The 24113-nt window shown below is 38.9% G+C and overlaps 1 protein-coding gene across 7 annotated transcripts in view; it reads left to right on the forward strand.

The window, feature by feature from the left end:
- The window catches only part of USP32 (ubiquitin specific peptidase 32), a 154255-nt gene that overhangs the window by 75456 nt on the left and 54686 nt on the right, over positions 1 to 24113 (forward strand). For 6 of the 7 annotated variants that reach the window (XM_073315739.1, XM_073315740.1, XM_073315742.1 and 3 more), the window contains 2 exons: positions 6210 to 6369; positions 22917 to 23048. In XM_073315739.1, the coding sequence (XP_073171840.1) occupies positions 6210 to 6369; positions 22917 to 23048 (292 nt within the window). The other variant, XM_073315745.1, reaches the window with a different exon arrangement.

The following is a 24113-nucleotide window of genomic DNA, read 5'->3' on the forward strand; positions in this document are numbered from 1 at the left end:
GAAGAACCTGCTCTTTTTCCAAACAGGCATGATGTTTTATAGCTCCATTAAAAATTCAGGAAAAAAACTTACTACCATTTTAATAACTTTTGAATAAAACATTGTATTTGCAGACAATCCATAATGCTGCACACTTAACTATGATGTTCATACAACTTTGCAGGTGAAGTACAGACTTTTAGGGGTAAATTTTCAGCATAATGCCCAAGGATTTAATGACAAACCCATTAAAATAAGCTGCATGGAGAAATCATTCATTGCACTAAATCTGTGTTCTCTGTTATGACTGCCTTTCCTAGCGGGGTGAAGAAAAACTGACCACCTGATGCCCAAAAGTGAAGGACTGATTTGTCCCTCTAGATGCCAATCAGTGAATTCTGTAGTTTTGAATATAATAAAACCTCTTGTAAAGCAAAGGACCTTAAAAATGCTGAAAATGCTTGTAGAGAGTTTCATAGACTACTGTACGTGATTTATCATAGATTGAAAAACATTGAAATGAGAGGTTTCAGAGTGGCAGCCATGTTAGTCTGTATTCGCAAAAAGAAAAGAAGTACTTGTGGCACCTTACAGACTAACAAATTTGTTTGAGCATAAGCTTTTGTGAGCTACAGCTCACTTCATCGGATGCAGTCAGTGGAAAATACAGTGGGGAGATTTATATACATAGAGAACATGAAACAATGGGTGTTACCATACACACTGTAACGAGAGAGTGATCACTTAAGGTGAGCTATTACCAGCAGAAGGGGGGGGGCGGGGGCGGACGGACTTTTTGTCGTGATAATCAAGGTGGGCCATTTCCAGCAGTTGACAAGAATGTCTGAGGAACAGTCGGGGCGGGTGGGGTGGGGGTGTCAGCAATGCCCCTCTGCCATGTACATTGGTCAAACTGGACAGTCTCTACGTAAAAGAATAAATGGACACATATCAGACGTCAAGAATTATAACATTCAAAAGCCAGTTGGAGAACACTTCAATCTCTTCGGTCACTCAATTACAGACCTAAAAGTTGCAATTCTTCAACAAAAAAACTTCAAAAACAGACTCCAATGAGAGACTGCTGAATTGGAATTAATTTGCAAACTGGATACAATTAACTTAGGCTTGAATAGAGACTGGGAGTGGATGGGTCATTACACAAAGTAAAACTATTTCCCCATGTTTATTCCCCCCTTCCCCCCCCCCATTGTTCCACAGGCATTCTTCAGAGTAACAGCCATGTTAGTCTGTGTTCGTAAAAAGAAAAGGAGTACTTGTGTTGTTAGAGACTAACCAATTTATTTGAGCAAAAGCTTTCATGAGCTACAGCTCACTTCATCGGATGTGTACTGTGGAAAGTGTAGAAGATCTTTTTATATACACAAAGCATGAAAAAATACCTCCCCCCCACCCCACTCTCCTGCTGGTAATAGCTTATCTAAAGCGATCACTCTCCTTACAATGTGTATGATAATCAAGTTGGGCCATTTCCAGCACAAATCCAGGGTTTAACAAGAACGTCTGGGGCGGGGGGGCGGGGTAGGAAAAAACAAGGGGATATAGGTTACCTTGCATAATGACTCAGCCACTCCCAGTCTCTATTCAAGCCTAAGTTAATTGTATCCAATTTGCAAATGAATTCCAATTCAACAGTCTCTCGCTGGAGTCTGGATTTGAAGTTTTTTTTGTTGTAATATTGCAACTTTCATGTCTGTAATCGCGTGACCAGAGAGATTGAAGTGTTCTCCGACTGGTTTATGAATGTTATAATTCTTGACATCTGATTTGTGTCCATTTATTCTTTTACATAGAGACTGTCCAGTTTGACCAAAGTGCATGGCAGAGGGGCATTGCTGGCACATGATGGCATATATCACATTGGTGGATGTGCAGGTGAACGAGCCTCTGATAGTGTGGCTGATGTTATTAGGCCCTGTGATGGTGTCCCCTGAATAGATATGTGGGCACAGTTGGCAACGGGCTTTGTTGCAAGGATAGGTTCCTGGGTTAGTGGTTCTGTTGTGCGGTATGTGGTTGCTGGTGAGTATTTGCTTCAGGTTGCGGGGCTGTCTGTAGGCAAGGACTGGCCTGTCTCCCAAGATTTGTGAGAGTGTTGGGTCATCCTTCAGGATAGGTTGTAGATCCTTAATAATGCATTGAAAGGGTTTTAGTTGGGGGCTGAAGGTGATGGCTAGTGGCGTTCTGTTATTTTCTTTGTTAGGCCTGTCCTGTAGTAGGTGACTTCTGGGAACTCTTCTGGCTCTATCAATCTGTTTCTTCACTTCCGCAGGTGGGTATTGTAGTTGTAAGAATGCTTGATAGAGATCTTGTAGGTGTTTGTCTCTGTCTGAGAGGTTGGAGCAAATGCAGTTGTATCGTAGAGCTTGGCTGTAGATGATGGATCGTGTGGTGTGGTCTGAGTGAAAGCTGGAGGCATGTAGGTAGGAATAGCAGTCAGTAGGTTTCCGGTATAGGGGGGTGTTTATGTGACCATTGTTTATTAGCACTGTAGTGTCCAGGAAGTGGATCTCTTGTGTGGACTGGACCAGGCTGAGGTTGATGGTGGGATGGAAATTGTTGAAATCGTGGTGGAATTCCTCAAGGGCTTCTTTTCCATGGGTCCAGATGATGAAGATGTCATCAATATAGCGCAAGTAGAGTAGGTGCGTTAGGGGACGAGAGCTGAGGAAGCGTTGTTCTAAGTCAGCCATAAAAATGTTGGCATACTGTGCGGCCATGTGGGTACCCATAGCAGTGCCGCTGATTTGAAGGTATACATTGTCCCCAAATGTAAAATAGTTATGGGTGAGGACAAAGTCACAAAGTTCAGCCACCAGGTTAGCCGTGACATTATCAGGGATAGTGTTCCTGAGGGCTTGCAGTCCATCTTTGTGTGGAATGTTGGTGTAGAGGGCTTCTACATCCATAGTGGCCAGGATGGTGTTATTAGGAAGATCACCGGTGGATTGTAGTTTCCTCAGGAAGTCAGTGGTGTCTTGAAGGTAGCTGGGAGTGCTGGTAGCGTTGGGCCTGAGGAGGGAGTCTACATAGCCAGACAATCCTGCTGTCAGGGTGCCAATGCCTGAGATGATGGGGTCCACAGGATTTCCAGGTTTATGGATCTTGGGTAGTAGATAGAATATCCCAGGTCGGGGTTCCAGGGATGTGTCTGTGTGGATTTGATCTTGTGCTTTTTCAGGAAGTTTCTTGAGCAAATGCTGCAGTTTCTTTTGGTAACTCTCAGTGGGATCAGAGGGTAATGGCTTGTAGAAAGTGGTGTTGGAGAGCTGCTGAGCAGCCTCTTGTTCATATTCCGACCTATTCATGATGACAACAGCACCTCCTTTGTCAGCCTTTTTGATTATGATGTCAGAGTTGTTTCTGAGGCTGTGGATGGCATTGTGTTCTGCATGGCTGAGGTTATGGGGCAAGTGATTCTTGTCAACTGCTGGAAATGGCCCACCTTGATTATTGCTACAAAAGGTCCCGTCATCGTGTAACCCACCCCCCCACCCCCCCGCTTCTGCTGGCAATAGCTCACCTTAAGTGATCACTCTCTCGTTACAGTGTGTATGGTAACACCCATTGTTTCATGTTCTCTATGTATATAAATCTCCCCACTGTATTTTCCACTGAATGTATCCGATGAAGTGAGCTGTGGCTCCCGAAAGCTTATGCTCAAATAAATTTGTTAGTCTCTAAGGTGCCACAAGTACTCCTTTTTATTGAAATGAGAGCTCAGAAAGTATGTATAGTTTCAAATGTACAAAATACTATTTAAAAATGTCTACTCTATCAAAATTTTACTGTTTGGATTTACAAGCTTTTCTCCATTTATTCTATTTGAGAGGGGAAAATATAAAATAGAATTCTACTGACATCACTAAGATTGCACAGGGTGTAATTCTTGCACAACTTGGTCCTGCATCCAGTGATGTGTGTTAAAAACTAACTTAACATTTATCAAGTAGGCATATTTAATTCTAGAACATAGTCTTGTTTCATTTCCACTTCATTCTGTTTCAATTTGTGCATTTTATCTAGCCACAGTGGGGAATTACCCATTTACACATAAAGGGAAAATTGAGGTAGCCAGACTCTTTTACTAGTCTCATGGAACACAGCTGAGGAAATCTACATAATGCATGTGGAATATTTTCTTATTACCTCTGAACTTCAGAAAGGATGCAGGAAAACTTGAATTTTTTTTGCACAGTTCTGTGTTGAAACAATAGTACAGTGTGTAGCAATTTCAAATAGCATTTATTTTAAAAACATGCAGGTATTCTTAAAGGTATCTTTCACTTTTCTGAAATTTTTTTTCACTTCCTTTGTCACTTCAGTTCAATTTGTTTATGACACAGCAAGCGTACCTACATGGGGCACCCAGGAAAATTAATCCAAATTAACTAAAGGTGTGAATTTGAAGTGGATTAGTTAAACTGCATTAAACCCCACGTTGAACATCCTTATTCAGCATTTAGTGGCCTTAATTGGTTTTAGCTTAATTGACTTTGTGCTGCATGTGTAATACAGGAGGGGTGTAGAAAAGGATCCCAAAAATGATTTGAGGGCTCGAGAAAATGTCTTACACTGAAAGACACAAAGAGCTCTATCTGATTAGTTCATCAGAAAAGATTGAGAGGTGCCTTGATTACATTGTATTACCTTTATGGGGAGAAAGTACCAGGTACTAAAGCACTCTGTTATCTGAAAGATATAACAAGAACCAGTGGCTAGAATTTTAAACCAGAGAAACGTAGATCAGAAATTAGGTATACATTTTTAACAATGAGGGTGATTAACCATTGGGACAAGCTACCAAAGGAAGTGGTGGATTATCCGTCTCTTGATGTCTTCAGATCAAAACTGGATGCCTTTCTGGAAGATATGCTTCAGTTAAACACAAGTTATTGTGCTCAGTACAGATGTAACTGAAATTTAATGTCCTGTGATATGCAGGAGGTTGGAATAGAGGATGTATTTGTCCTTTAAACTCTGAGTCTGAAAAATCCTAAAACTCACCTGGAAACATTGTCTTCCTTGGCAGATCTCTTGCCACTGCTGTGAATATATATAAACATGAAGTATACACCCGTGAAGGTCTTGGATTGACAGATAAGATTTCGGTGATAGACACCCTGACTGTGTGAGTGGCAGTCCGTAATGAATAGACGTGCTTTAAGCAGCAGCATGTTTAGAATTTTTATATGCTGCGAAGCTTACTAAGAGTCCTGACAGACACACAAACTTACCTCCTTAAAAACATCATCAATAGTGTGCAGCCCGCAGAAACTGTTTACAGCTAAATCTCCTTTCTCACTATTTCTGAATTTATCGTAATAACAGAGAAACCATTTAATTATGTTGTCAGTGAACCGCGTATTAATATTTTTAGCCTTTCGGATAAGGAACCCAACACCTGGCCTGCTTGTGGTCATTAAGGATTCCAAGGAACTTTTGCAAATTAGGGGAGTCAACCTAGAGGTCTTAACCAGATTCCAGCTTGGTTAGTGATGTTCTGCCTACCTCAGTCTTCTGTGCAGTTTCAATGACGGTATTTTTCTTCATTTTGTGCCCTAAACTATTTGTAGTGTTGATACTTTATATTACCCAGCTGCTGGGTTTCACTCTAACATGGCTGCACTTCAGTGATGGATGAAATCTTCATTGAGTGTGACTTGTATATTGATTTATACACATATTGCAAAATATTTTGGAATCAATGGGGTCAATAGGTATTGCATAAATGTGATGTGCTGGTTACAGTGATACTGATAAACTTCAGTAGTCCTATTAGTATTTGTCAGCTTTCTACTAATAAAGGGCTTCAGACACTTCCACTGCATAGATATAACAGGAAATATTTTATGCTCTTATAACGTGCTCAGGGTTTTATCAGCTACCATAAAAATACATTAAAGTTGATTTAAAAAAAGAACTTTGTGAGTGGTAGGAAAGTAGTGTCGTGTTTAAGTGACTTTACCAAGGCCACACTGAGTCAGTAGCAGAGCTGGAATGGAACCCAGGGCTCTTATTTCTCAGTCTCCTGGTGGATTTCAGGGCAATGTGGAAGAATTGACATGGTCCCATGGACATTGTTTCAGCACTTGTTTTGAGAGGAGGTTGCCACATCCTCTTATTCATACAGCTTGATATTTCATATTTACTATTGCTCCAGGAGAAGAGGAGAAAGACTTACTCAGTTTTCCTTCCTTTTATTGTAGGGTGAAAAGGTAAACTATGAAAAGTTTAAGAATTGGTTATTGCAGAACAAAGATGCTTTCACGTTCTCTCGTTGGCTGCTATCTGGAGGAGTGTATGTTACACTCACCGATGATAGTGACACCCCTACCTTCTATCAAACTCTGGCCGGAGTCACACACTGTAAGTAATTGGCGTTTCTTGCTGCATAAATGGGTATCTTTCTTATAGATCTGGCCTTTGCTAACCTGAGTTCATAAAACTTTTGCCTCTCTATGTGATCATTCAACAAATCGCTACTGCTCTATTAAGTTAAGCTACATACAGTTCCACTATTGAGGAATGTTATTTGTTGCGTATCCTAAAAATAATAAATAGTGTTTTATGGGAAACAGTACTGAGGTCACAAGACTTGTTTTAATGGATGTCAGCAAAGTATGTTTTCTTAAATGTTGTAATGTGCCAAATGGAAAATATATTTTCCATGTATCTTCCTTTTTCTAATGATCTTAAACAAAGTCTTATTAATTTGATTCCCTTTTTTGTGCACCAAGAGTCACAAATATTGGCACAGATCTATAAATAGTGTGTCATAAACATCACTGGTGTCTCTTAACGTTTGCATTTCTTGTGGAGTGAACAATGTTTTAGCTTTATTTATAGTCCTAGGTATAAACTAAACAGAGTGAAACCTGGTCTGTACTTGCATATGGGAAAGCTCGCCAAAGAAATGTAGATGGAACTCTTTTTCTGAGTCCATCCTGAAGTAATACTAGGGCCCATTTTGATGATATGCGGTGCTTTTTTTCAGATTGGATGTCAAATCAGGGCCTGATTAATTTTACATTATGCTTACCCAAAATTTCTCTTAGTTTCAATTGAATTTATTCTTCTACTTCTAAAAACTGCATGTATTACGGCTACCTCTAGAGCCACATTTAAGTGGTAGATAAATAATCCTTGTGTAAAGTTTTCAAAGGACTTAGGTATCATTTAGGAGAGGAAGGATAATCTTTGGTCAAGCTGCTGTCGAATATCTTAACCACATCTGGTTCATTTTGCTGTTCTTCCACAGACTTCATGTGTGACCTTGAGCAAGTCATTTAATCTCTGTGCCTCAGTATCTCAGCTGTAAAATTATATATAGTCTGTTTGCTTAGGTTTTACATAACTCCCATAAAAGCTCCTATTCTGAGCTCTAGGTGCCCTTGGCATGAGTTGAAAATACAGTACATTGCTTTGGTTGTTAATGATTATCCAATGGCATGTTTTCTCCCCAAATGCATACAACTGTGAGGCACCAGCATGTAATAGAAACATTTACGTTGTGTTAATGACTAGAGATCTCAACTGAGATTGGGGTTCCAGAAGCCACCAAGTTTATAGTCCGAACAGGAAAGATACACAAAGGGTGGGAGAGGAAACAGAGGCACATAGGAGAAATGACTTAGCTAAGGTCACATGGAATGTCTGCAGTGGGAGAGCTGAATAGATCTCCTGAGTCCCAATCCCGTGCCCTATCCATTGAATCATACTACTTCTCCGAACCAAATCAAAATGTACTTTCCCCTCAGTATCCAAAGAAAACTTCATTTCTAAACTTATCAATATTCCCACCCCTCCCCGCCCCCCCAACACCTATTTTGCTTTCGACATTGCCCAGATAGTTTCACTTTCAGGGCATGTTGCAGACCAAGGTGGGGGGGGGGGGAGCTGTGAGGATGATAATGTACTTGTTCTATATCTATATATAGGATACATTCATGTTTGTGAGGTGTTCAGATAGTATTGTCGTGTGAGGGAATAAGTAACTTTGTGGGTTCTTCAGGATCAGCATTCCCTATTAAAAAAAAAAATGAAATGGAATGAGGCGGCTAATACTGTTTGTGTACATATCCTTGCATCTTGAAGAAGCCAGGTAGTTTATTTATACTAGGTCTTGTGAAAATTATGAGCAACGTGGAATGTGCTGGAGGAGATTGTAAATTGTATTAAGCGAAGATGATGTGTGGAAGGTAGCCACTTCTGGCAGTTTGCGAGTGAGAGGTCAACCCAGTCACAGGCTCTTAAAAATCCAAGTTATGTCTGCTTCCCTTAAACTAAATACCTGCCACCAGATTTGTGATCTCTGGCACTTGCACTTCTTCCAGTAGAATATGTGGCTTCATGAATTGTAACCAATGCCCTGTGTGGTCTGAGGAAGCTGGAACGAAATCCTGCAGTAAGGGTCTGGGATTCTATATCACCAGAGCAGCAAACTAGAGTCCTTTTTCGAGAAGATGCAGCTTTGTATTATACTTAGCTGTGTGTGTGCCCAGTACACTGGAGGTGGAGAACTCTGCTTATCAGTACCCTCTGGGGCAGTGTTTGTGTCCAGTGGCCCTTACCCCATCCCTGGCCACTTAAGGTTGGTGCTGGTCCAAGCTCTTCGGTTCCTTCTCACTACCCATGGCTAGAGTCGTGGCTTTGTCTCAGTTTCTGAGAAATGTTTCCTTGTATGTAATAGTTAGTAGCACCTTAGGTTAAGTTTCTTATTTAGTATAGTATTAATTAGAGGAGTTGGCTGTCCTGTGTGATGCCCTCACCAGGGTTCAAGCTTGTCCATTGTGTGGGGTGGCCAGCCCTAACAGTGATCCCCACATGACGTGCTCGCTGTATCTGCGCGAAGAACACGTTAGAAAGTGGTAGTTCATCTGCTGGTCGTTCCCAAAGAGAGCTCGGGTGACCAGGGACTTGCGGCTGAAGCAGCACCTGCTGGAGCAGGAGGCCATCATCTGATTGGCAGTCTGCTTTGGATCTGGCAAGTGATGCCACTCCGTGCTCAGGCTCTGGCATTTCCCCCAGGAGGAAGAGGGGTTGTTCTCCCTCTTCTGGTACAGTGAGGAAGAGGTCACACAAAATGAATCAGGACGGGGTTGGCGCCCCATTGTCACTAGAGAGCCTCTGGGATTCCTCAAGATCCGTGTTGGGGTCATCTTCCCCTTCGTCATCAGATGGGCACCAGAGATCTCCATCAGATCCCTTTGGTATTGAGTATAGGTATCTGTCCTATAGTCGGGACAAGGGCTCTTGGCCAGGTATCTACTGTCCCCCAATGCCTTATCCTTATGCCCAGAGGCCTACTTGGAATCCTTGTGATGCTCCCTGGTTCCTGAAGTCCCATTCCTTGACCTGTTCCAGAGCAAGATCACTGGTCCTGATGGTGGCTCCCACTCCCAAACCATCTCAGCTGCAAGTGACCACTAAGCCCATTCCCCCAGGAACCTCCAGGGCTTTTCCAACCACATCCTGGGGTGCGAGAACAGTACCTGTTGCTGGCTTAAGAAACCACCTCCTTATCCTTCCTGGACAGCACTGCCATGCTGAAATCTTCCTCTCCCTTGATGCCTGAGTACTTTAAAATGTATCAGGACCTCCTGAGGTGTATGGCTGCTATCATCCCATTCATAGGAAGTCAGTGTTTTCAAATCCTGTGGCAGCGAGGTACATAACACGGCTGTTACTCTGAAACATGAAAGGAATCACTTGTTTCCATGTGCTGGTTAAAGAGCCGATTCCTTTGTGGAACCTTAATACTGTCTTAGCAGCTCTTATGGGGCTTCTCTTTGAGCCTTCGCCAGCTTCTTCTTTCTCCTTTCTGTGTCAGAAAATGACCTTCCTTGTGGCACACACCTGCATCACATCTCAAAGAACAACAGTTACAGGTAGGTAACCCTTTTTTCTGCTGCAGCTTTAATTGTGCATAGAGATTTCTGGTTAAATATGTAAAAAGTATAATAAACCAGTAGCGTACCCCTTTTTTATTCTGGATATTAAATGCAATTTATTGAATGATGTTCCCATATTACTAGTTCTCAATATTTCACCCCCTTCAGCTTAATTTTTGTCCTTTGGTTTCCAACTGTTTCCCTTGTGTGTTGGACTGCTGCCCTGCACAAGAAACTTAATAGAGGAGGTTTCCTTAGTCCATGACCTTTAAGCCGGGCCCCAAGTAGGATTGGCTCTATATCATTCCCCCAGATTCCTTGTTTTAGGCTCCCTTCATCTCCTTATCACTGAAGCTGAATAATTTTCACTTTTCTGATAACTATGTGAAATTCCTAAAAAAAAAAAAAAAAAAGTCTAATACCCAAGTACTATAATTAAAAAGATGAACAGTAGAGAGAGAAAAGAGCAGACTAAGTCACATTAGTAGACTTCGTAGCATAAGTAGGCTGACTCTTTAAAAAGTTTGTCTAGATAACCTCGCCTTCCATTTGGTTGTACTAAAGTTATTTTGGCTGCGCGTGTGCGTGTTCACCATTGTCTATCAAAACCACAACTTCTAACAATTACTTTGCAGGCCTCTATCAAATCCCTGTGTCACAAGTTCTCTCTATAGGCTGTTGAATTCCTTTGATTGTGAAGGCTTATCATACTTGGGTGAGGTTGATGTCTGGTTTGGTTGGTTGCACTTCTGGAGGAAGTGCAATAGTCTCTCTTTTCCATTTAATATTTATTGTCCCCTTCATGTAAGAGTTATACCTTTCAGATATCTTAGGTGTTCAGCTACACAATCTCAGTTCCGGTTTACCAGTTGCACCTTGGCAGATATTGCCTCTCCATTCCCCAAAAGAAAACCCAACAGCAACCACCTCCTCAAAAGTGTTGACATTTTTCTGCTAGATTTCATTAATTGTGCTTTGGCATGGTAATTGTCTTGACTGAAAGTGTTAACCTTGAAACCAACTTGTTCTCTGCCTATTAAAAAAAGAAGAGTTAATACTTGTAAAATTACAAGTGAGTGAAAGTGTCCTGGGAGAAACTAGAGCCTTGATTTCAATTTTCTTTAGGAACTTTCAGGCTTTGTTGACTATACCATAGCAGCTTATGCTGTTAGCTGTAGCTACAGGTTCCACTGGTAAAGATAGCAGAATTTTAAAGCATCATCAAATATTTATTTGTTGTGAAATTTAGAACCTTTACTGGGTGTTTCAGCAGGAAGCAGATAGTATCATGAAACTGAACCATTTGTCTCACAACTAATGGTTTCTAGATAGTTGGAAGTATTGTTAGTTCTTTGATTTCCTGTTTTTTATGGGCCATTTGCCCAGCAATATAACCGGATAAGAAATTGTATTTTCATTGTTAGGATTAAAAGAAACAACAACAAAAAATGTATAAAAAAGTACATTAGGTGGTGCTTTCCTGAATATTCAGCCACATATAGGATTTGATCTATGAATCTTGTAGCTTAAAATTCTATATATGGCTTTGACCATATACAATTGACTCAAACTGTAGAACGCACAGCTGTGTAGCAAAGAAGTTAAGCTGTAGTTAATTTAATCTAGTAAACCCACATCATTACTAAGAATAGGTTGTAGTTTCAGGATAAAATTGAAATATAAATTTTGCCAATTATTTACCTATTAAGTGCATCAAATGAGGATAAGAAAAAGAGCAAGTGTCAGGGCTGTAAATATCACATCAAATATTGGAATGTGGAAAATTGACTAGAACATACTGATGACAACCAGAAAATGGTAAAGTATTCTGCCTCTGCTGACTACTGTGCATTATTCCTTTTTCTGTGATACTGTTGATGATCTCCCTAGTGGTCCCAAAGGTAAAAAAGAAAGGTCATTGTGTGATTTACACAATACAAATTTAGCAACAACAAAAATATATAAATGGGTTGAGTAGTTTGGAGATGATTGTATCAGAGTGTGAATAATCTTTACGTTCTGATATGTACAGAGTGTAACTCAACTTCATTATTCTTTAGTAGAGTTTTATATTTTTTATTTTAACCATGTGTTCTTACTACAGTTGCCCTCATAAAATGAGTGCTGTTGTGAAAGAGTTGTTTTTCCTGTGAGTGGAGACTGACTTTGGTGCTTTTTGCTTGGATGTTTGCTTTTCGAGAGAACAAGTCACTGAAAGGATATTTAAAAAACAAAAGGTAAATACTGTTAGCCAAGTATAATGCAGAGTTGCTTATTTTCAGTTCTGTTTTAGTGTAATCAGTGAAACTTTGTAACAGAGGTTTAGTAGTCTGTTTCCTGAATGCTAACACTGAGCTGTTATTTCATAGGATGTCCTCCGCTGGTACATAGTTTAAACAGGCTACAACTGTTCTCCCCTCTTATTTTCCATTAAACTTCTTGAATAATGTGGCACGGACATGAAAAATTGCTGTGATAAAAATAGTGGAAGTTATTAACATTGATTTAGAAACACACAGCAAATGTTTATTGTGAAGCATCAGTGACTCCATTTAGATTTGTTTAATGAGCCACGATATCAAGGAAACATAAAAAGAATTACAATTTTTCACTTGTAAATAACATTTATGTTTGAATGCAGATGAGTTTAATTGCATTTCTCAGCACAATTATAAATGAAATTTTGAAGTCACGGTAAGTTGCACACACTTGCCATTTTTAATCAAATTTTGTTCCGTTTCACCTAAATCATAAATGTTCTACAATGGTGGTTATTTCAGTTGAAAGCTAGCAGAATAATTTTGTGATTTAATTTTATAGGGTTTAAAAGATGTTTTGGGATGAGAAGAGGAGAGAAACTTTTAGCCATGTATGTGTAAGAAATATTATTTGACTTACAGTGGTTTGAGGAATATAACCCTCTCCTCCTAGTAAACAAAGTTTAAATGTCTCTCAGTTGTGGAGTATAAGACTGGGTATTCCATACCTCTTGATTTTTAACATGATTTTCTTGAATACTGAATGTAAGAGTAATGAGCAAGGCTATAATCTTATCAAGGAGTTCTAGTGACACCATAAATCAGGAGTGGAGATTAACTGCAGTGTCAACAGGTCTCTTAATTGGCATTTTTTTATTTAACATTATTGCATCTCTCTTTAATAATGTATGGTTTTATATTTAAAATACTGTTTACATTCCATAGTCTACAAAGCAGTGTTAAGAATCAGGAAGTATATAATAACTTATTCTGCACTCCAAAACAGAATAAAATTCAGAGTTTGTAACGCCGGTCAAGAGCTCAGTGGGAAGAGAATGTAATACCCCCCAAATCATTGCAAATCATTAATCATTGCAAATGGAGTTTCTAACATTGTATGGCACTCCAAGAACCAAACACAGTATTTCAGTAATAGCATTCTTAGCCACATGAAACTTCACTATGTGACACACCCAGGCTGTTCAGGACTTTGCTCTGAGAGCAGCGTTAGAACAGAGATCTTCCTTCTCCAAAAACACCTACCACTTGGTCTAAAGGCAAACTTTTGTTAGCTGTTCTCAGTATAGGGCCTTATCACTGAAGTTCTAACTCCTTACTGGTCAACTCACTATTAATATAACAGGTATCAGGGGGTTAGTCTGTATGCACAAAAACAACAAGGAGTCTGGTGGTACCTTAGAGAAGTTTCAGAGTGGTAGCCGTGTTAGTCTGTATTCACAAAAAGAAAAGGAGTACTTGTGGCACCTTAGAGATTAACCAATTTATTTGAGCACAAGCTTTCATGAGCTACAGCTCACTTCATTGGATGCATTCCTCAGAGAAACTTATGCTCAAATAAATGTTAGTCTTTAAGGTGCCACCGGACTCCGTGTTGTTTTTATTAATATAACAGTATGCCATTTACTACTGCTTTTGCCTATCACTTCAGTGTTTCAGCCCTCTGTGTTTGTACAAGGATTATGAATGCCTACAATTCTTCCTCTAGTTACAGTTAAATAAATTGTTTTCTACTTTTCCTCCTCTACTTGTTCCTTTGTTTGTTATTTTTTTTTGTAGCACCTACGAGTGCGCTAGGTGCTCTGGATTTACTGAGGCTTTGCAGAATGGCAATGGTTACTCTTCTTTGGAGGATGAGTTATCCCTGTAAATTCACTGAGATCTTCTTAAGTCATTTTGGGGTGGGTTTCAAGATGTCTCTATAAATTTAAGTTGTGGTTATTGTTTTTGGTATGGGTTTACAGGACATGATTGATAGAGACTTCAGTATGTTTAGAGTATTTATATATAAATATATTGACTCAGGAGCAAGAAAAAATTCTGAGATGATCCATTCAGCTAGTTCTAGAGTCCTTGGTTCAGTAATGCATTTACGCACATGCCTAAATTTAAACTCTCTTCAGCAATCTCTTCAGCAATGCACTTGAGCATGTGCTTAAGTTCAGGTGAAGTGCTGCCCTCCATTGGACCATTGTCACTATGCATAAGCAAAAGTGTTTGGATGACTGAAATTCAAATGTAGAACGTACAGCGACTGTCCTGATTTAGAGAGTCATTGTTACACATACTGCCGCATGTGATATCTGAACAAACAGGAGCAGGTGAGCCTGATGTTGAAAGTCATTAGTTTCCAGTGAATGATTACTGAGATCCTCTCTTGACCCTGCAAAATGTCTCAGCAATACTGTCTGCCCAAAAATGTGGTTAATTTAACTCATATACAAGAGAAGCCTTGGATGAACCACAGAGCTAACCCTATGACTGAAATACAAATGGATGGTAAAAGGGAGCATATGTTTGAAACGATGTTTGGTGAAGGGCACTGTTTCTGGAAAGAATGGGTTTAAAATCCTGTACACTTTTATGCAGAGATGTATTAGAATATGGGTCTGTAACAGGAAGGGAAAATGAAATGAGCAATCTGCTTCACCCTCAGTAAAAGGCTTTCTGGAACTAGACTTGTATACACTATTCTTTGATCATTATAATCACACTTCTGACAACAGTATCTCTGTATGATACTCAAAAGGATGCTGTGTATAAATTATGAAGTTTCCTAGAAATACATATTTAGCTCTGTGCAGTTGCACTGTAAATGTGAAAACAACCATACTCTGGTGTGAACCAGCACTGTGAACTTAGCTATATGCCTGAAATTCTTAGTCAGGACCTGTTTGTCATGAAATTAGAGTATTTATATTCCTCTTAATATTGATATGCACTTGCATCTGCAGCATAGGTGCTTAGATATTAAGATGACTGGCACAGCGTAAGAACCTGAATAAAACAGAAAAAATATCCCCTTTTTATTATCAAGCAAAACAAGGATATTATAGCAAGCTTTAGGCCAATATGAAAAACCCCTAACATGGTTTAATCTTCATCTCACCACCTTGTTATCCTCTTAGCTGCTGGGTCATTGTATGTCACTTTAAGCTGCTCTCTCTGCCGGAGGCCCTAGAATCTTCTGTTAATTTGAAAGTGACAAACAACTGCGTTTGTACAAAAATACTTTTGTTCAGTCATCTGCTGTTTGGGTAGCAGCCCAGCTATTTGGAGATGAAGAGCTGTTTGTGTGCATGAGAGCTGGATTTTACTTGAATATTATGGTGAACAGTAACACAAGACGAGCATTAGTAAACATGTTGGGAATATGGTATGCTTCTATTGTTGTGAACCAGAGAGAATTGTACCTTTAGGTGGGTAAAAATTAATTGATTTTTAGAGATGTTGAAATACTCATAACATTAGTGTCCTTGTACACAATATTTAAGCAGCAAATACAAAACTGTGTGAATATGGTCTTAGGCTTTTTCTGTGCATTAATGTGCATAACATTTCAAACTATTTCACTGTCTGTAGTAGATTGACAACTCTTCCGGTACCATATTTCTGCAGAAAATATTCTGTTAATCTTTCTTCTTCTATATGTATTGTAAATAAATGATTGTATTACTACTGTAAGTGCAAGAAATTGTATATTTTGAAAATTAGATAAAGGGTGGCAAGGACCTTGACTTACTAAGCTCATATCAGCTGTGAGTAGTTTATACTCTATGAAGGCTGTAATTGGATATGCACTTGACATTTTTAACATTGCTCTGATTGTAGTTGTTGAACTGCTGTTAAAAAGTAACTTGCATTTTAAAGTATTTTACAGTTCTAAAAGGTGTTTATCTTTAAAATTTGCCAAAAACCCCCAAAATATTAAGACAAAAGAATTTAGAGCTATAAACTATCAATGTACTATAACTTTGTGCAAAAACAATGACTATATGTGTTCCCCACCTAAGAATTTAGATACTTCAGTAGTTTAGGAAAGTATCTAATGTAATGAACTGAGAACACACACTTTGGCTCATCCCCTTTTATGAGACTCTGATACCAAAAGCTCTTTGGGGCAGGTACTACCATTTATTATATATTTGTACAGCATCTAGTAGAATGGGGTCTCAACCCAGATATAAGTGTCTCATACTTTACAAAATATATACATGGTATTTGACCTGGGCTACCAACCTATTGTATTAAACCTCAATGTGTAATAGATGTGTATCTTGGCGTATAAGGCTAGCATCTCCAAAAATGTATGGAGTATATACTTATACAAAAAGCTTAAAAATATACAGCGTGTTGTATAGTTGCTGTGCCCAGAAATTTTGCATCTATGTTTTCATTCAAGGCTGTTGCTATATTGTGTTTTCCTTATATATAGAAAATAAATTCCTGTCTGTTTCATCATTAACAACACTGTTGATTTGGTAGCCCAACTCTTCTAAGGCCTGGTTCAACACCCATTAAAGTCAGTGGAAAGATTCCTATTGACTTGAATGATAGTGGAGCAGGCCTTATTATAGTATTTTGTCTTTGGAGAACCAAGATGTAAAATTCTTTATCCATCTGACAGTTATTTAGGAGACACTGATATTTCAGACATTCTACATGTTGTGCAAAATCTTTTACTGTGTTCATTATTTTCAGTTACAAAAAGCAATACAATGATGATGTACTGTAAGTTGCACAAAATAAACAGGGGATATGAAACAGTGCTAAGGATTAAAAGCACAAAAAGTACATACCGCAGAATTAATGACAGATCGGGTGACCAGACAGCAATTGTGAAAAATTGGGACGGGGGTGGAGGGTAATAGGTACCTATATAAGAAAAAGCCCCAAATATCGGGACTGTCCCTATAAAATCGGGACATCAGGTCACCCTGATGACAGAGGACTACAAATATTGGGGCCTGCATCTTCAGAGGTTACTGGTGATTTTGGTGCCTGATTTTTGGGTACTTAATTTGAGACTCCTTGAAGAGAGGCCGTGTTTTCAGAGGATAAATGCTTAATAATTGTAAAAAGTGGTTTTTAAATTGGGCACCCAATTTAAAAAAAAAATAGGTCAAGGGAGCCATTTTAGTTAAAATAAGAATAAGAATAAAAAATAACATGAGATTACAACATAAAGTAAAAAATAAGGAATATATCCTGTGCGTTGCAGTTGGATTTATAAGGTTATATACACAGAAGTTTATTGAAGAATTTTGGATGGTCTGTAATCACTGACCCTCTCAGACTACATGTCCACATATACTGTAATCAATAATCCTTCAATTTTATATAAGTGAAATTGATGGAGAATTCTACAAAGTGTGGTTATCTTGTAAATGAAGAATGTTATACTTTCTTATTTTTGGTTTCTAAAATATATAATCTGTTTAAGTCTAATCAATGCAATGGACCTGTCTGGCTAGTGTTACCAGTGTAGCAGATTTCATATTCATTTTATTAATCCTTTTAAAGATGGCAATTTGAAAACAGTCTTTTCAATAACCTTGCTATTCAAAGGTCTGCTTGACAAAAAAGGCAGATAAAACGTTAGTGGGTAATCATTATTTTCCAAGGTTAAATTGGCACAAGCAATTAAGATAACTTTGAAGAAACCAAGTATATAGACACGTTTTTTTAAATGAAACACAAGCCATTTTAAGTTTCCTTTATTTTTGTATCTTGTCAGTCAATTTACCCAATAGTCCTTAATTAAACATAAATGTTGCAGATGCCTCAGTAAGCATGTTTATGCTGCCAACTACCTACTTTGGTAGATGTTCAGGCATTGTGTTAACTCCCTGATCCTTTCTTATGTAATTGTCAAGTGTTACCAGCCACCCATTAGATCATGCATCAAAACTGGCCTGCTTGTTATCCTTATATATTTCCTTATTTCTAAATAAGGGTAGGTTAAAAGAAAAGGAAATAATCTATATGCTGTTTTTAGTTCCTTAAGTAAATAGTGTTTGCATGACTTCTAGCAATCCAAGAAAACTAGGGACAACATAACATGCAGAAAAATGTTCATAGAAAGCACAAACTTGTCTTTCACGTTATCTAAATAATAATCAGATAAATTGATGTTACTCTTCAATTTTCTACACTTGCTCGAAACTTTCTCACACAGGGGAGCCCATTTCTTCTGACCGTGTTCTTCTCTCAAACATTTACTTTTGATTTTGAAGCTACAAGAAATGTAGAGAAATTTCATACTCCACTCCTTACAGGAAACTTTCCAAGACCTCTCTCAATACACCAGCACATTTAAACCTGTAGGAAAAATACACCTTCCCTCAGCTTGTCTTCTCTCCTTCTGACAGATTCTCCCGTGTCTGTTTGATCTCTAATAATCTTAGACCTATATCTTGGTGAGTTAGCTGCCTGACAATCCAATAATGTCTCTTTAGAATGTCCCAGATCTGAATTCTTTGTTCCATCCCAGTTGAGTATTCTAGGTAAACTCAGGAGACTACTTGCAGCTATAATAGTCTTAAAACATGTAGTTTACCCTATTTTTTCACCTCTTGATTCATAACTAGAATTACCTTCTTTTGTATGTTGTGTATGTACTCAGGTGACATGGAGGATAAAGACAAGGAAGCGTGCCTAGAATTTTCCCTGGCAGATTACAGGGAAAATAACTTGTACTTACAGGCACACCTAAATCTTGCATCCTGGAAGAGAGAAACCCACAATACTATGAAACACCTCTGAGCTGGAAAGACGTTTACGCTGTTGCCATACAGCAGGCATGCAGAACATCCTGTTTTTCTTCTAGGCACTAGGTGCGGCCATTTTGCATGCTCGTACCCAACATGCAAAATGCTTTCACAATGTTTGGGTGTGAGGTTCTTGCTCTTTATAGAGAGCTTAATTTTTGTTCAACACAAAGTTTTGATCCTTTCCCTTTAAAAACATGGATAAACCTACATTAAATGAAGGTATTTGCTTTTAAACTAATCTTCAGAGTGACTGCTTTAAGCAAATAAATCATGGGTCTCTTCTGTCAAAACACTGTCATATTTTTGCAATTTTGTGGTTTAACACCCACAAGGATTTTGGTTTGTTTGAGACAAATCCTCTTACTTCAGGTTGTCCACCTTTTTTTTCTTTTTTTCTTTTTTACTTCTCTGGATACATATCATGGATTGCGGTGGAATATAGATATGCATTTCCCATTTTCTATATTGGAAGCTGACTCTCTTATGATTGTCTGGGGAGTTACTTGGTTAGGGGTCACAGACTCATAATGGACACAAGTGTTAGGGAAAGGAAATTGGAGGTAGCACAATGGCATATGTTGCTTGTGGAGAATAAGGTGTCGGTAGGAATTCGTCTGCCTTGCATGTGTGAACAGCTGAATTCTAAAAATGGAAGAGTTGCCCGTTGGACTTTCCTGTTCCACGCATCTGTTTTTTCTTTACTCTGCCAGATGCTGAGTATCCTCAACTCCCATATCTTGAAGGATAGTGCACTTTACTACCAGAGTGATGGGAAAACAATCTCAGATCATAACACATTTGCCCTTATTACATACTGAGTGTATTTTGGTTTAAAAACTAACCATTGTTTTGTTAGGTCTTAAAGTTAACTTCCTTCGAGTCTCTTGCCCATTTCCATTCCAGGTTAGGTGTGTGCATACCGCATGCACAGTTGCCAGAGATTTTTCTTTCAGTGGTATCTGTTGGGCCGGCTTTAGTGCCCTCTGGAGTTGTGTGCCAGTATAAAGGGTGTCGCCAGCCCTGTGCCTTCTCAATACCTTCTTACTGCCTGTGGCAGTTGTTGGACCAACCCCTCTTGCTGTAGCAACTCCTGAAAAGGGTCACTGCAAACTTCGGCCTGGAAGCTGAGGAGTTTAAGGAGTCAGCACAAAGCCTAATACATATCCTGGCTGCAGCTGCTCCTTCCATAGTGGCCTTGCCCGTTAACAAGGCTGTGAGGGTCCTGTCAGATCACCATGGCAGACTCCTCCTTCTCTGCCCCCACCTCAAAAAGGACAGCAAAGAAAACCTATTTTCCAGCAAGTGGGTACCTTGAGTACCTTTACTCGCAGCCCCTACTCCAGGGTCCCTGATGGTGTCAGCAGTGAATGAGTGGGACAGACAGATTGTTGAGTGCTACCCAGCAAAAAAAAGAGGCCAAGAGACTGGACCCATTTGGATGTGAGGTTTATTCGACGGGTAGTCTCCAGTTCCGTATCTCCAAACAGCAGGCCCTGCTGGGGAGGTATGATTTGCACCTCTGAGACCCACTGTTTGAATTTAAGGACTTCCTGCTGCAGGAGTCAAGGCAGGAGTTCACGGCCATCCTAGAGGAGGGCAAGGCTGTGGCCAGGACTTGCGGCTCTGGATCCAGCCAGCTGAGCAGCCAGGGCTATGACGTTGGTAGTCTCCAGGAGGCACTGTTCGTGCTGTTCATAGATAATATAGTAGTTGCATATTTTTGAACAAATTTTTCTTTAAGTTTCAGAATTGTGAGCTTAATACCTATTTTTCTACCTTTAAATTTTACCTTTTTGACCTAGGCTTCAGCATGGTGAAAAAGCAAAGAAGCTGTAAAGATTAAAAAGCATGGTCCTGATTCTAGAGTGGGGCCAGAACCTGGGAAATTTTCACACCTGCAAGGAATTTCCTGAGACACAAAAGTATGCAGCAGGTCACAAAGTGGCCTGGAGGCAGCTGAGGGAAGTTGCTGTAAACTAGAGTAGTCCAGGATCAAGGCCCATTTAAAAAAAAAAATCCTTACATTCGTTGTTGCTACACTCTTGAATATGAAAACTATGACAGAATAAGCACCAATGAGTGGTGTTCGAGAAATACAAACTAGCAACTTTAACCTTGAGCTGTGATGCAGAACTATTTTTCAAGTTTGCAAGTTTATTCTACTATTTATTTTTCCAAAATCTGTATGCTGCTTAGGTTAGATATAAACCAAAAAGCAGCTGGTGATTGCATTCATAGGGCAGTGTAAATTGCCTGTCACAATCCAGTATTGGCATGGGGAAGTGTTCCCTTCTATTAACTTGTTTTGCCATTAAGACCGACGAGATTCTTATGTCTGGAATACATATTGGCCTATATTGATCCACTAAAACTAGGAGTTGAGGCAAAGGTGAAATGTTAAAACTGCCTCTTTTTTTGTTCTGTTTTTAGTCCTTGTGACGTTGTTTTGTTTCTATCGTCTAAGCAGGCCAAATAGCTGAAGTTAAATCCTATTAGAAAGCTGGCATGGTTTTAAGGGCTTAGAACCATCTGGGAATGAGATCACACATGGTGTTTCTTAATATAGACAGCTTTGTTATTAAATAGATATTTGAGAAACACTTAATTCACACCAACCGAAAGCACTGTTGACACGCATACTTATAACACATGGGTAAAATGCTTTGGGGAAAATATTTCTTGAACAGGTTATTTCTTCAAGTACAGAAGTTCATCTAAGACTTCAGTTTTCTAGAGGCTGTTGTTTGCATGTGGAGTTTTGCTCGTGCTTTCTTGTGGAAACCTTTTACTCTTCCCATTGGCTATTTTAAAATTTAATTGGTTAGTAGGGACTTCGCATATTTATCTTATTCATCTGACAATTACCTTAAAATTTAAAAAAAGTGTAGAAACGATCTAGTTGTGCATGTCACTGGCCTGTGTTAATGCACATTCTTGTGGCTGTTTCCTCCTTCACCTCTTCCCCATTCCTTGTTAAATTCATGACTGCATCCTGTCTTCAAATTAGTATAATCCTTGCCCTGAAGAGCCCAAATCTGAATTTGGGCAGTGGGGCCCCGCTACTCATTGTTTCTCCCGGTGCTTTTCTAATAGAAACAATAAATAAGAAAAAGAAATAAACGCAAATGATTTTATTGTTGGAAATAAACATTACATGTAGAAAGATAGTAATGTCGAAATGTAAGTTTAAGTCATAGTTGTATTAACTGTTAGTTTTAATTTCACAGTACTCTGTATAGGAATTTGTTCTAACTTTAGCTTACAGTTTTCAGACATGAATGCCTCAATTAAGTAGCCAAGTCCTGTACTTGGATTTTCATTATATTTTGTGTATAAATGATCATTTTACATCCTGATTTCAGTATTCCAATGTGTGATGTCCTATTAAGGACCAGCATGGAGAAAATATGCTCTCTGTGCAATTAGACATCAGTGTTAGGGGGAAAAAATTTATCAGATAGAACAAGAGACTTCAGCAGACTCAGCAGCTGGCAAAAGTTCACTTCTGTGGTACCTTTGAACGTGTGATATCAAGACAGATCACAATGTAATTGATTTTACACTCTGGAGTAACTGGTGATGTGCAGTGATTCTGTAAGTGAGGAAACTAAATTTAGCTTGTTTCTCCATTATTACTATGGTCTTGTGTGTGCAGGAAGCAGGCATAAAATGATTCGTTGTTTCTCTTTTTAAAGAAATTATCTGTTTTCATTGTGCTGTCTTTTAACTCCCTGTAAGAGTGGCAAAAGTTTCTGTCCCAAATATTCCTAGATTCGCAGACAAGCTACATGGGATTTTTTAACAACTTTCCTATGTATTCATAAGTGAATGTTATAATTCTAGTGTTTCTTTAAGTATCTAAACAGTCTTGAGTATGCATTTTCTTTGTATTGATATAAATTAAATGTTCGCTTTAAAGACCTTGTTCTGCTTGTCAGAGATTGACTTTTTTTTTTTTTTTTTTGGCTCTACAGTGGAAGAATCAGACATCATTGATCTTGAAAAACGATATTGGCTTTTGAAGGCTCAGTCAAGAACTGGACGTTTTGATTTAGAGACATTTGGCCCTTTAGTTTCCCCTCCCATTCATCCATCTCTGAGTGAAGGTATGGGACACTGATAAAAATACTCATTCTATGAAGTTGTATTGGTGTGGGGCTTATGGTACTCTACTCTAATTTCATCTCAAAAGTGCTTATTTGTAGAACTCTAAAAAGCCAAGCTCTCCCACAGATGCAGTATTGCTTTCTTAGTGTTCAGAAGAACACATTTTTCATTCATTTTTTGAAGCTTCTGTTGAGAGAAGATTTATTTCTCTCCGCTCTAAATACTCAAAAAAAGGATAGAAAGCAGTTGTGAATGCTTGCTTGTTGACAAATGTAGAATGACAAGAGAAGGTAGATCCTCTGAGAGGCATACATCTGAACTATCAGGAAAGCTGGCAAATGTTCTGATCTGTTTTGTGTAAGTTACCTTATGATTTCTTGAAACTTCCTTATTGTCATTATTGAAATTCTCTAATGTGCGAAATTATTCCACTGCGTCTTTAGCCAAGAATATGGAAAAGATTTTTTAAAAACTCCAAGTAGTTTAATCTGTAAAGTGGATATTCAGTGTGCTCAGTTAAAATGTTGTCCTACAGTCAATTAAAGAGACCTTTCTTTATAACAGCGCAAGATAAAGAGGGTGAAAGCGACTAGCTCAGAAGCTTGGTAATGGGATACAGAGCCATTCATAACTAGGTTGGCCCTTCCAAGTCCTAGCCAGGTTGGTAGTGACTGAAGGTTGTAACCATCTAATAGCTGTTGGGTGCTCCATGTGAATAAATCAGGTCTCATTCCACTTCTTTATGAGCTGGTGTCCATATCACAAAAACTACCACAATTGTCAGTATTTGACAACATTGTTAGCAATGTCATTAGGGGCTAAATACAGGGGCGGCGCATCCACAGGTGGATTATATTGTCGTAAGTCCCCAACAAAGCAAAAACAATTTAAACCATGTTAGACTGTGCCCCCTAAATGGACTCTGGCAACTAAACTATCTCTTCTCTCCTAGAAGTGGTGTGTATCCCAGGTAGGGCATATTAGTTGGGACTGATGTGGAGAAGCCTGAACTATTATTGTACCTACTGTATCTCTTTTGTGAATGGTACACTTCAGTCATTGAG

Source organism: Lepidochelys kempii, chromosome 17 (assembly GCF_965140265.1).
Source record: "Lepidochelys kempii isolate rLepKem1 chromosome 17, rLepKem1.hap2, whole genome shotgun sequence".
Taxonomy (NCBI): domain Eukaryota; kingdom Metazoa; phylum Chordata; order Testudines; family Cheloniidae; genus Lepidochelys; species Lepidochelys kempii.